Here is a 12,071-nt window from a genome sequence, read left to right as displayed (position 1 = left end):
ATAACTGATAATAAAAAACTTGCTCAAGCACTAAGGAAAAAGAAAAAGGCAACGTGTCTGCCCTGTGTTTCCTCTCATCTTAGCGGGGAGTAGACACAGCCACCTAACAAGTTGAAGTCAGTCTCCTCACTGAAGGAATCCATCAGCCAATTCTCTAGGCCAAGGACAGAGGAAGCACGTTGTTCTCTATCTTTCTGATCTCAAGTCTCACCAACTATGTTACCAAGATCTTACATTCCTCAACTACAGACACCCACTTTTACAAAGAACTGGTATATATAAATAGGTATTCTACTGATTGCTCATAGTAAATGTCTCACTGGTTGAGGGCAAATTTTAGTGTGAATTCTTATGATGAAAAATACTGTATTCCACTGAAGAACCAAGATTCCCCTAAAAGCAGCAGTAGTAATCCAAGAAAGAAGTGAAATTCATGGTGACATCTCAGAAGGTTCATGAAAGCATAAGGTCACAAGCTCTTGGAAACCCAGAAATGTGGCTCTGACAAACAAGACCCACACCCCAAATGAACTGAGAAGAACAGTCACCTGATTTGACATCAAACACACTAATGTAGTCTATGGAGCCAGCTGCAATGTGTGTACCAGCGGGATGCCAGCTGAGGCTCAGGATTCGACCTTGGGAGTTGTACAACAAAAGAGAAAGTGACATACACATAAATATACAGCAAAGGGTAACTGAGTTCTCCTTCCACAAACATCTACAGGGCTAGCGTTCTATGGTCTTAAAGTTCATCTACTGCGCTCTTGCGAAGGACTGTTTTATAACAGGTGAGGGACAACTTTGCCCTGGGACCCACGATGACATATTTGATACTTACTTTTAATAATGGATAAATGGTTGATGGGAGTGTAGATAAGCACAACCTTTTGAAGGTGATCTGGTAGTAACCTAACAAAATTTAAACGTGCAAATGTGGCATGGTAATTGCACTAGGAATTTAACAAAAAAGAAATATTTACAGGAATGCCCAAGTGTATATAAGAATGTTCATTACAGCACTGGCTATAGTAGTAAAAACAAAATTAATATCCATCAATAGGAGTTTGGTTAAATAAATTATGGAACACCATAAAATGAAATGCCATGCAGACTGGCATGACTGACACAGAAAGATGTCTGTGATACATCAAATGAAAAACTAAGCTGAAAAACAAGTGCAAGCACTCCTGTGAATGTATTTGTCTATCTGAATATACAAAAAAGTCCAGATTAATTCCAAAATGTTGCCTACAGAGTGAAATGAGACACTTATTTTCTCTTTCACACTTGGCTAAATGCATGAAATTTTTACCAAGCATTATATCACCTTTGTAATTAAAAAAAGAACACCCAGGAGATATTAAAAACAAACAATACAGGGATCTGATTAGCAGAGGATAAACATTACTATTGGATACAGAGAACACATCAGACACTACTCTCTAGAAAAGGAGTCAGGGTGGGACAGGGAGGGTGGGAGGGAGACGCAAGAGGGAGGAGATACGAGGATATACGTATATGTATAGCTGATTCACTTTGTTATAAAACAGAAACTAACACACCACTGTAAAGCAATTATACTCCAATAAAGATGTTAAAAAAAAAAAAAGTGGATAATAGAAAAGGAGTCAGCAAACTATGGCCCAAAGGCCAAACTGGGGTCACCACCTGTTTTTGTAAATGAAGTTTTACCAGAGCATAACCATGAGCATTTGTTAAGTATTATCTAGGGCAACTGCGGTGCTATAATGACAAGAGTTGGCAGAGACTATAGGGCCTGCAAAGCCTACAATATTTACTAGCTGGTGTCTTCACAGAAATAGTTTGCCAGGCTCTGTGCTGGATGTCAGTGTCAGTCAGTCCAGGTGGAACAGAGGCAATTGTTTATAAAATTCCCCCATTCAACTTGAAAGTACTAGCAGAACTGAGAACCACAGCTCCTAAAGAAAAATCCGAGTTCTGAGACTTTACGCACATTTGTTAAAACTTCACAAAAATAAGTGAGAACTAACAAACTGATTTACACAGAAACACTCACTTTCCTATTTTGGATTGCTAGCTTCCTGTATTATTACTTAACCAGGCAATCATAGCTATGCTACACAACGGAGAGGACCTGAGCTAAGGACAGCATCTAGCACATACGCTGCACTCACAGAAAGTTAGCATATAGATAAAATATTACCTGGACCCATGGGAAAATATCCCATCTCCAGTGGCACAGAAATATAACTTCCTGTTAAGACTACTCACTGCCTCACCACAAATAACCCTTACTTTTCTGACGATCAAAATTTCTTTCAAACTGGATTTTGTCTGGGGTGATCTGAAATAGTTTCACAGATCCATCTTCGCAGCCAACCTATTATGGAAAAGGGGGTAGAAAATAAAGAAAGCATTTTATAGAACTAAATATATACATTTCCTCCTTCAAGCTAACACTTGTTCTGAAAGAGAAAAATAGTTTGTGAGAGGGAAAAAGTACTGGTACCAAGAAACTGGTAGTGTGTTCCTGGCAGTCTTCATGTCCTAGCCAGAAAGCAGGCCAATTAGGGGCACAATTCCTGAATAGGACATGGAGGAGAAACAGGATTTCATAGCATGTCTCTGCTGGACACCCATGGCCTAAATAAAAGACCCATTAACTGTGTCACCTAAATGGAGATACGTCAAGGTATTACAAAATAGTACAAATTTAAAAAAAATCATAAATCCATCACAGAAAACTAAATCTCTGCAAGTACCCAGTCTACTGGTAAGAATGGGGGGGGGAGTCTTTCCATTGTCTATATGTACCACATTTTCTTTATCCATTTGTCTGTCGATAGACATTTAGGTTGCTTCCATGACCTGGCTATTGTAAATAGTGCTGCAATGAACATTGAGGTACATGTGTCTTTTTGAATTATGGTTTTCTCTGGGTATATATGCCCAGCAGTGGGATTGTAGGATCATATGGTAGCTCTATTTTTAGTTTTTTAAGGAACCTCCATACTGTTCTCCATAGTGGCTGTATCAATATACATTCCCACCAACAGTGCAAGAGGGTTCCTTTTCTCCACACCCTCTCCAGCATTTGTTTGTAGATTTTCTGATGATGCCCATTCTAACTGGTGTGAGGTGATACCTCATTGTAGTCTTGATCTGCATTTCTCTAATAATTAGTGATGTTGAGCAGCTTTCCATGCGATTCTTGGCCATCTGTATGTCTTCTTTGGAGAAATGTCTATTTAGGTCTTCTGCCCATTTTTGGATCGGGTTGTTTATATTTTTAACATTGAGCTGCATGAGCTGTTTATATATTTTGGATATTAATTCTTTGTCCATTTATTCTTTTGCAAATATTTTCTCCCATTCTGAGGGTTGTCTTTTTGTCTTGTTTATGGTTTCCTTTGCTGGGCAAAAGCTTTGAAGTTTCATTAGGTCCCATTTGTTTATTTTTGGTTTTATTTCCATTACTCTAGGAGGTGGATCAAAAAAGATCTTGCTGTTATTTATGTCAAAGTGTTCTTCCTATGTTTTCCTTTAAGAGTTTTATAGTGTCCAGTCTTACATACAGGTCTCTAATCCATTTTGAGTTTATTTTTGTGTATGGTGTTAGGGAGTGTTCTAATTTCATTTTTTTACATGTAGCTGTCCTGTTTTCCCAACACCACTTATTGAAGAGACTGTCTCTCCATTGTATATCCTTGCCTCCTTTGTCATAGATTAGTTGACCATAGGTGCGTGGGTTTATCTCTGGGCTTTCTATCTTGTTCCATTGATCTATGTTTCTGTTTCTGTGCCAGTACCATACTGTCTTGATTATTGTAGCTTTACAGTATAGTCTGAAGTTAGGGAGTCTGATTCCTCCAGCTCCATTTTGTTCCCTCAAGACTGCTTTGGCTATTCGGGGTCTTTTGTGTCTCCATACAAATTTTAAGATTTTTTGTTCTAGTTCTGTAAAAAATGCCATTGGTAATTCGATAGAGATTGCATTGAATCTGTAGATTGCTTTGGGTAATATAGTCATTTTCACCATATTGATTCTTCCGATCCAAGAACACAGTATATCTCTCCATCTGTTGGTATCATCTTTAATTTCTTTCATCAGTGTCTTAATAGTTTTCTGCATACAGGTCGTTTGTCTCTCTAGGTAGGTTTATACCTAGGTATTTTATTCTCTGTGTTGCAATGGTAAATGGGAGTGTTTCCTTAATTTCTCTTTCAAATTCTTCATTAGTGTATAGGAATGCAAGAGATTTCTGTGCATTAATTTTGTATCCTGCAACTTTACCAAATTCATTGATTAGCTCTAGTAGTTTTCTGGTGGCATCTTTTGGATTCTCTATGTATAGTATCATGTCATCTGCAAACAGTGACAGTTTTACTTCTTCTTTTCCAATTTGTTCCTTTTATTTTTCTTCTCTGATTGCCGAGGCTAGGACTTGCAACACTATGTTGAATAATAGTGGTGAGAGTGCACATCCTTGTCTTGTTCCTGACCTTAGAGGAAATGCTTTCAGTTTTTCACCATTGAGAATGATGTTTGCTGTGGGTGTATATGGCCTTTATTATGTTGAGGTAGGTTCCCTCTATTCTCACTTTCTGGAGAGTTTTTATCATAAATGGGTGTTGAATTTTGTCAAAAGATCTTTCTGCATCTATTGAGATGATCCTATGGTTTTTCTGCTTTAATTTGTTAATATGGTGTATCACATTGATTTGCGTATATTGAAGAATCCTTGCATCCCTGGGATAAATACCACTTGGTCATGGTGTATGATCCTTTTAATGTGCTGTTGGATTCTGTTTGCTAGTATTTTGTTGAGGATTTTTACATATATATTCATCAGTGATATTGGTTTGTAATTTTCTTTTTTTGTAGTATCTTTGTCTGGTTTTGGTATCAGGGTGATGGTGGCCTCATAGAATGAGTTTGGGAGTGTTCCTTCCTCTGCAATTTTTTGGAAGAGTTTGAGAAGGATGGGTGTTAGTTCTTCTCTAAACGTTTGATAGAATTCACCTGTGAAGCCATCTGGTCCTGGACTTTTGTTTGTTGGAAGATTTTTAATCACAGTTTCAATTTCATTACTTGTGACTGGTCTGTTCATATTTTCTATTTCTTCCTGGTTCAGTCTTGGAGACTATACCTAAGAAATTGTCCATTTCTTCCAGGTTGTCCATTTTATTGGCATAGAGTTGCTTGTAGTAGTCTCTTAGGATGCTTTGTATTTCTGTGATGTCTGTTGTAACGTCTCCTTTTTCATTTCTAATTTTATTGATTTGAGTCCTCTCCCTCTTCTTCTTGATGAGTCTGGCTAATGGTTTATCAATTTTGTTTATCTTCTCAAAGAACCAGCTTTTAGTTTTATTGATCTTTGCTATTGTTTTCTTTGTTTCTATTTCATTTATTTCTGCTCTGATCTTTATGATTTCTTTCCTTCTGCTAACTTTGGGTTATGTTTGTTCTTCTTTCTCTACTTCCTTTAGGTGTAAGGTTAGATTGTTTATTTGAGATTTTTCTTGTTTCTTGAGGTAGACTTGTATAGCTATAAACTTCCCTCTTAGAACTGCTTTTGCTGCATCCCATAGGTTTTGGATCGTCGTGTTTTCATTGTCATTTGTCTCTAGATATTTTTTGATTTCCTCTTTGATTTCTTCAGTGATCTCTTGGTTATTTAGTAACATATTGTTTAGCCTCCATGTGTTTGTGTTTTTTACGTTTTTTTCCCTGTAATTTATTTCTAATCTCATAGCATTGTGGTCAGAAAAGACGCTTGATATGATTTCAAGTTTCTTAAATTTACTGAGGCTTGATTTGTGACCCAAGATGTGATCTATCCTGGAGAATGTTCCGTGTGCACTTGAGAAGAAAGTGTAATCTGCTGTTTTTGGATGGAATGTCCTATAAATAACAATTAAATCTATCTGGTCTATTGTGTCATTTAAAGCTTCTGTTTCCTTATTTATTTTCATTTTGGATGATCTGTCCATTGGTGTAAATGAGGTATTAAAGTCCCCCACTATTATTGTGTTACTGTCGATTTCCTCTTTTATAGCTGTTAGCAGTTGCCTTATGTATTGAGATGCTCCTATGTTGGGTGCATATATATTTATAATTGTTATATCTTCTTCTTGGATCGATCCCTTGATCATTATGTAGTGTCCTTCCTTGTCTCTTGTAACTTTCTTTATTTTAAAGTCTATTTTATCTGATATGAGTATTGCTACTCTGGCTTTCTTTTGATTTCCATTTGCATGGAATATCTTTTTCCATCCCCTCACTTTCAGTCTGTATGTGTCCCTAGGTCTGAAGTGGGTCTCTTGTAGACAGCATATAGATGGGTCTTGTTTTTGTATCCATTCAGCAAGCCTGTGTCTTTTGGTTGGAGCATTTAATCCATTCACGTTTAAGGTAATTATTGATATGTATGTTCCTAGGACCATTTTCTGAATTGTTTTGCGTTTGTTTTTGTAGGTCCTTTTCTTCTCTTGTGTTTCCCACTTAGAGAAGTTCCTTTAGCATTTGTTGTAGAGCTGGTTTGGTGGTGCTGAATTTTCTTAGCTTTTGCTTGTCTGTAAAGCTTTTGATTTCTCCATGAATCTGAAGGAGATCCTTGCCGGGTAGAGTAATCTTGGTTGTAGGTTCTTCCCTTTCAACACTTTAAGTATATCATGTGACTCCCTTCTGGCTTGTAGAGCTTCTGCTGAGAAATCAGCTGTTAACCTTATGGGAGTTCCCTTGTATGTTATTTATCATTTTTCCCTTGCTGCTTTTAACAATTTTTCTTTGTCTTTAATTTTGGCGAATTTAATTACTATGTGTCTCAGTGTGTTTCTCCCTGGGTTTATCCTGTATGGGACTCTGCGCTTCCTGGACTTGGGTGGCTATTTCCTTTCCCATGTTAGGGAACTTTTGACTATAATCTCTTCAAATATTTTCTCTGGTCCTTTCTCTCTCTCTTCTCCTTCTGGGACCCCTATCATGCGAATGTTGTTGTGTTTAATGTTGTCCCAGAGGTCCCTCAGGCTGTCTTCATTTCTTTTCATTCTTTTCTCTTTATTCTGTTCCGCAGCAGTGAATTCCACCATTGTGTCTTCCAGGCCACTTATCCGTTCTTCTGCCTCAGTTATTCCGCTATTGATTCCTTCTAGTGTAGTTTTCATTTCAGTTATTGTATTGTTCATCTCTGTTTGTTTGTTATTTAATTCTAGGTCTTTGTTAAACATTTCCTGCATCTTCTTGATCTTTGCCTCCATTCTTTTTCCGAGGTCCTGGATCATCTTAACTATCATTATTCTGAAATCTTTTTCTGGAAGGTTGCCTATCTCCACTTCATTTAGTTGTTTTTCTCGGGTTGTATCTTGTTCCTTCATCTGGTACATAGCCCTCTGCCTTTTCATCTTGTCTCTTTCTGTGAATGTGGTTTTTGTTCCACAGGCTGCAGGTTGTAGTTCTTCTTGCTTCTGCTGTCTGCCCTCTCGGGGGGGGGGGGGGAGTCTGAAGTCTGTGCTCAAAAATTTTTTGAGAAACACTGGAAAAACATGGTTCCACAGGTTGACTTGTAGAAGGACCTATCAGAAGTTTAGATATACTAACGTGTGCTGTGAATCTACAGAAGGATTTAGTACGCCGTATTTCTGAAACAAAACTTATCATAAAACACAAGGCACAACAAAACAAAAGACAGTTTCTACATCTCCCAATTCCAAAGAACACAGTTTGGGAAATGCTGAACCAAACTGAAACCTCTGGTTTCATAAATGAATCAACAAGGTCCAAAGTAGCAGCAGAAAGAGTGCCAAAGGACAAGGGAGTTTTAAATCCCCAACAAGAATCCCAATCGTGTATCTCGTATTGGAATCCAGATACAATTGCTTGCTTGGTTGCTGGAATCCAGCTCAGAGTGGAGTTGCTACATGCTAGAATACAATTTCACCTTCCTATGAACATAAGGAAGCAAGTTTAAGTGGGCAGAAGAGAAATCTTGGTTTGAATTACCAATAGTTGCTTACTGACCAAAAGTTGAGAGCCATTGGGGCTGGCAGCCATGCTCCAAATGGGTCCTCCAAAGGCATCCATAGCATACTTGATGTTTAACGCCTGCAAATCATACTCAATAATCTCTCCATTGAGTCCAGCACTAAACAGTCGCTGTCCGTTTGCCCAGCACAGAGCTTCTGTAGCCCGAGACTCATGACCTGGGAAAAACTACAGAAACACCATAACTTTTCAACCCACCACGAATTCATCAGCTACTAGCACTGAGTGGTCACAGGCAAAAAGGTGAAAATCAAAATGCCTCTCTAGAAACAACTAGTGTGGGGTTTTACACTATCTGAAGATCATGTTACTGATATTTTCATTTTTTTCAGGTTCACATTTTAGTTACTTATACAGTTGGTTTTGTTTCTTTTACTAGGACTTGTTCTGCAAAACCTTTTTAGACAATAAAGTTTCAGACAATCCAGTTTGTATCTGATGTATCTAATTTTTAAAAATCATGGCAATTATCTTGATTGAGTGATAATTTCAAAGGTGTACACATGTCAAAAGTTACCAATACATACACTTTGAATACACGTTGCTTACTGTGTGTCAATTTCACCAATTAAAAGCTGTTTAAAAAATTAAACAAAGGCAGCTCACTCCAGCTTTTCATTCAAGTCTCAGATTTCTAAGTGTTTTCTTAGCACTCAAAAAGCATTCATACTATCAAGGAATTTTATTCTTTTTTTTTTTTTTTTTTTTTTTGCGTTACGCGGGCCTCTCACTGCTGTGGCCTCTCCTGTTGCGGAGCATAGGCTCCGGACGCGCAGGCTCAGCAGCCATGGCTCACAGGCCCAGCCGTTCCACGGCATGTGGGATCTTCCCGGACGGGGGCACGAACCCGTGTCCCCTGCATCGGCAGGCGGACTCTCAACCACTGCGCCACCAGGGAAGCCCAGGAATTTTACTCTTATATCTGCTTGATACAAAAGGGAATGAGGAGGTATAATTTTTCCTATCTGAACTTGAAAAGGCAAAATATTCATTAATTAAGTGGCTTGCCCAAAGGGCCAAAGTCAACGACATGAAGAGAATGTGGGTCTCCTTACTCCTAGGCACTACTCTTCACTCTCAGAGATATAATGTTTTCTTGTTCTGAGAAACAAGCTCTTGTTCAGAGCTAAGCAATCTTCAATACCAGGGAAGGGAACATAGAGAAAGTGGAAGACTAGACTGAATTAATTGTTCAAAAAAAAAAAAAAGAAAACAGATGGGAGAGGAAAATAAGAGGTACTAGGTAAAGACCAGTTGACTTATTCATTCAACATGTATTAACTAAGCAGTGTCTTTGTCCTAGGCACTTGCTAAATGTTGGGAATACAGCCATGAATATCACTGACAAGGTCCTTGTTTTCATAAAATTTGAAGTTCAGCAAGGAAGAAGACATTAAACAAATATATATGAACTATTATATAATTCCAATTATCGTAAATGACAAGAAAAATCACAGGATGCAACAAGCATGTACCATAGCATGTTTTTCATTCTATGGAATGTGACTCCTTTGTGGTGACCAGCAATTTCTTAACTCCTATTAGTGCTTCAGGGATCAGCTCAGTAAGTCATCTCTTTCCAGGAATCCTAAACACACCTCATCAGAGAAGGCACCTCTCCACTAAGATTCTATGCCTCTGCTTAGGTCTATCATAAAATTTGCCACACTGTTTGCAAACTGTATACTCACCTTTCCCCCACTGGATTTTGAACTCCTTGAAGGTAGGGCCTCTGACATTCATCTTAATGCCTAATACTTGCCACTCAGTCATTTAGAAACATTTACAGAGTGCCTAAATTCCAAGTACTAAGTTGCTGGGCACTGCATTCATTCATTTTTCCTTCTATTCATTTATTTCATGGTGCCTATGGCATGTAAGGCACTCAGTAAATGTGACCGGAATTATTTTATTGCACTTGAAATCAGTAATCACTGCCTTTGAAAAATATGCTGCTGTAACAGCCCTTTGCATACACCCAAACAGTACTTTACCTAATTTAAAATCTTTATTCCCAAATATAAGGCACATAAATCTACCTTCTCTCAGACAGATGAACTTAGGAATCCATCTTCCTGGTATTACATCACCAAAATGTTTGACATTAAAATGTCTCATCATTTTTTCTGAATTGACAATGAAATGGGTACTGACACTTATAGCAGGAAATGCCACTTTACCAAAGTTACAATGGTGCAGAGACTGATATGAAGCAATGGTCTTGACAATTTTCCTTCTTATTTTGCCCAACAGATCTAGCAAACCTCAGTTTCCAAATGACAGTGAGCACCACAATTCCTAGGTAGGATCTTTCTAACCAACATCACACAGATCAAACCTCTAAGCGCATCATTCAGACAAGAGATCGCATATTTGTTATGTGGTTCTAAACAACTCCGGAGAGAGTGGGGGAGAGTTACTATTCTTTTGATCTCTTTGAATACAAAAAACATAGATTTGGCAGAATTGAACTTAAGAAAAAAATTAACGTCAAATACACCAAATCAGGCTCCCAAATGACTTACTTTCTCCTGAAAGTAGTTTGCTGACAAATTATAAATTTCCACAGTGCCATCTGTTCGTGAAACAGCCAATCTGTTTGACTGGTTATTGTAAGCCACACAGCGGATCCCTGATGGAACATAATTAAAGAAACGTACTCGATGGACCTTAAATTCACCCATTCCTAGGGGGGCAAGAAAAGAATCATTGTTAAACAGCAGTATGTCACACCTCATGTTTCTTATTACCACTATTCTAGGTGGAAGACTCCAACTATATTTCATCGACGTTCATTTCTATTTTTTTCACTTTTTTTTTTGGAGGGGGCCGCGCCGGGCAGAATGTGGAGTCTTAGTTCCCCAACCAGGGATGGAACCCGAGCCCCCTGCATTGGAAGTGCCGCTTCTTAACCACTGGACCACCAGGGAAGTCCGACGGAGGTTCATTTCTAAATATCCAACTAATGATGCTTTCATGGCCCATACAGAATCTATCAAACAGTCTCCAGAAGCTCAGGATTCTTCAGCAACAAAATAAAAAGATCAGCACATACAGCATCACCCAGACTGCCAGCAATCCTGACAACTGCCTGAAGGAAGTGGTCCAGGAAAAGAGGGGTGAGAATTTAAAACGTGATCTTAGAGCAAAAGACTGAACATAACCTCATTCTCTAACTGGGAGTGCGCACTTGAAGGGAGTCACATGGAGCTGACCGGATGTATTCGAGGCAGAACTAAGGTCTCCTTTGTATTTTGTGTGTGAGGTTTCTGGGGGTGGGGGTGGTGGAGAGGAGGATAAATACCACGACCACTCTAAAGAAACAAGAAATGTGGACAGTCTAAAGGAGTATCTCAAAGTCAGGTCCGCAGACTCCGCAGAACTCCTGTATCAAAATCACTTCGATAAATGGTTTTTAAAAATGCAGGATTCCGGGTCCTATTCCACAGTTCCAGAATTCCAATCTTTTGGGGCGGGGGGAGGGCTAGCAATCTGCATTTTGGCAAACACCTCTATCTCTACTGCATGTTAAGTTTTCAAATCACACACTCAACTACGGTACTGACGGTGGGGCTGATGGGGCAGGAAGAACAGAGAGCGTCTCAAGGGGAGGAGCGACAGGACTGGTCGGCATCTGTCAACTACTCCCTCTACCTGCCGCTCCGTCGCCGCCAATACAAGCACTCCGCTCTGGGTCGCCCCCTACTCGTCTCCTTTCAAGGTGAGGAACCTGCCTGCAGAGCAGGCGCGTTCGGCCGGGCTGGGCTAAGAGTGCGTCCAACGCGCGCGCGAGGGCTCCACCGCCCCTTCCCTCTCCGGGGATCTCCGGAGTAGCCCCCACCGGCCTCGGCACAAGAGAATCGGCGAGCTCCGCCGGGCGCCGACCTGTAGCAGGCCTCACCCGCTCTAACACCCCCCACCCCGTCCCATCCCCGCTCCCCACGCCCCTTCCCCAACTCACCAGCGGATGGGCTAGCCACTCTCGGCGCTCGCCTCTCTCCGCCCCGGCCCCACGTGCGCGCGCGCTCGCGTGCTCTGCCCC

The 12,071-nt window shown here is 39.8% G+C and overlaps 1 protein-coding gene across 1 annotated transcript in view; it reads right to left on the bottom strand.

Annotated features, from left to right (window-relative positions):
• UTP4 (UTP4 small subunit processome component) overlaps positions 1 to 12,066 on the bottom strand; it is a 32,798-nt gene extending 20,732 nt beyond the window's left edge. Inside the window, exons 1-5 of the mRNA XM_030863538.2 lie at positions 11,991 to 12,066; positions 10,555 to 10,715; positions 8,006 to 8,197; positions 2,281 to 2,365; positions 549 to 638 (exon numbers count right to left, since the gene is read on the bottom strand). Coding sequence (XP_030719398.1) covers positions 549 to 638; positions 2,281 to 2,365; positions 8,006 to 8,197; positions 10,555 to 10,713 — 526 coding nt within the window. The 5' untranslated portion in view covers positions 10,714 to 10,715; positions 11,991 to 12,066. The remainder of the gene's footprint in view (positions 1 to 548; positions 639 to 2,280; positions 2,366 to 8,005; positions 8,198 to 10,554; positions 10,716 to 11,990) is intronic.
• Positions 12,067 to 12,071: the final 5 nt, after the last annotated feature.

Source organism: Globicephala melas, chromosome 19 (assembly GCF_963455315.2).
Source record: "Globicephala melas chromosome 19, mGloMel1.2, whole genome shotgun sequence".
NCBI classification, from domain to species: Eukaryota; Metazoa; Chordata; class Mammalia; order Artiodactyla; family Delphinidae; genus Globicephala; species Globicephala melas.
The sequence above is the reverse complement of the archived record's forward strand: the minus strand, read 5'-3'. Positions and strand labels throughout refer to the sequence as shown.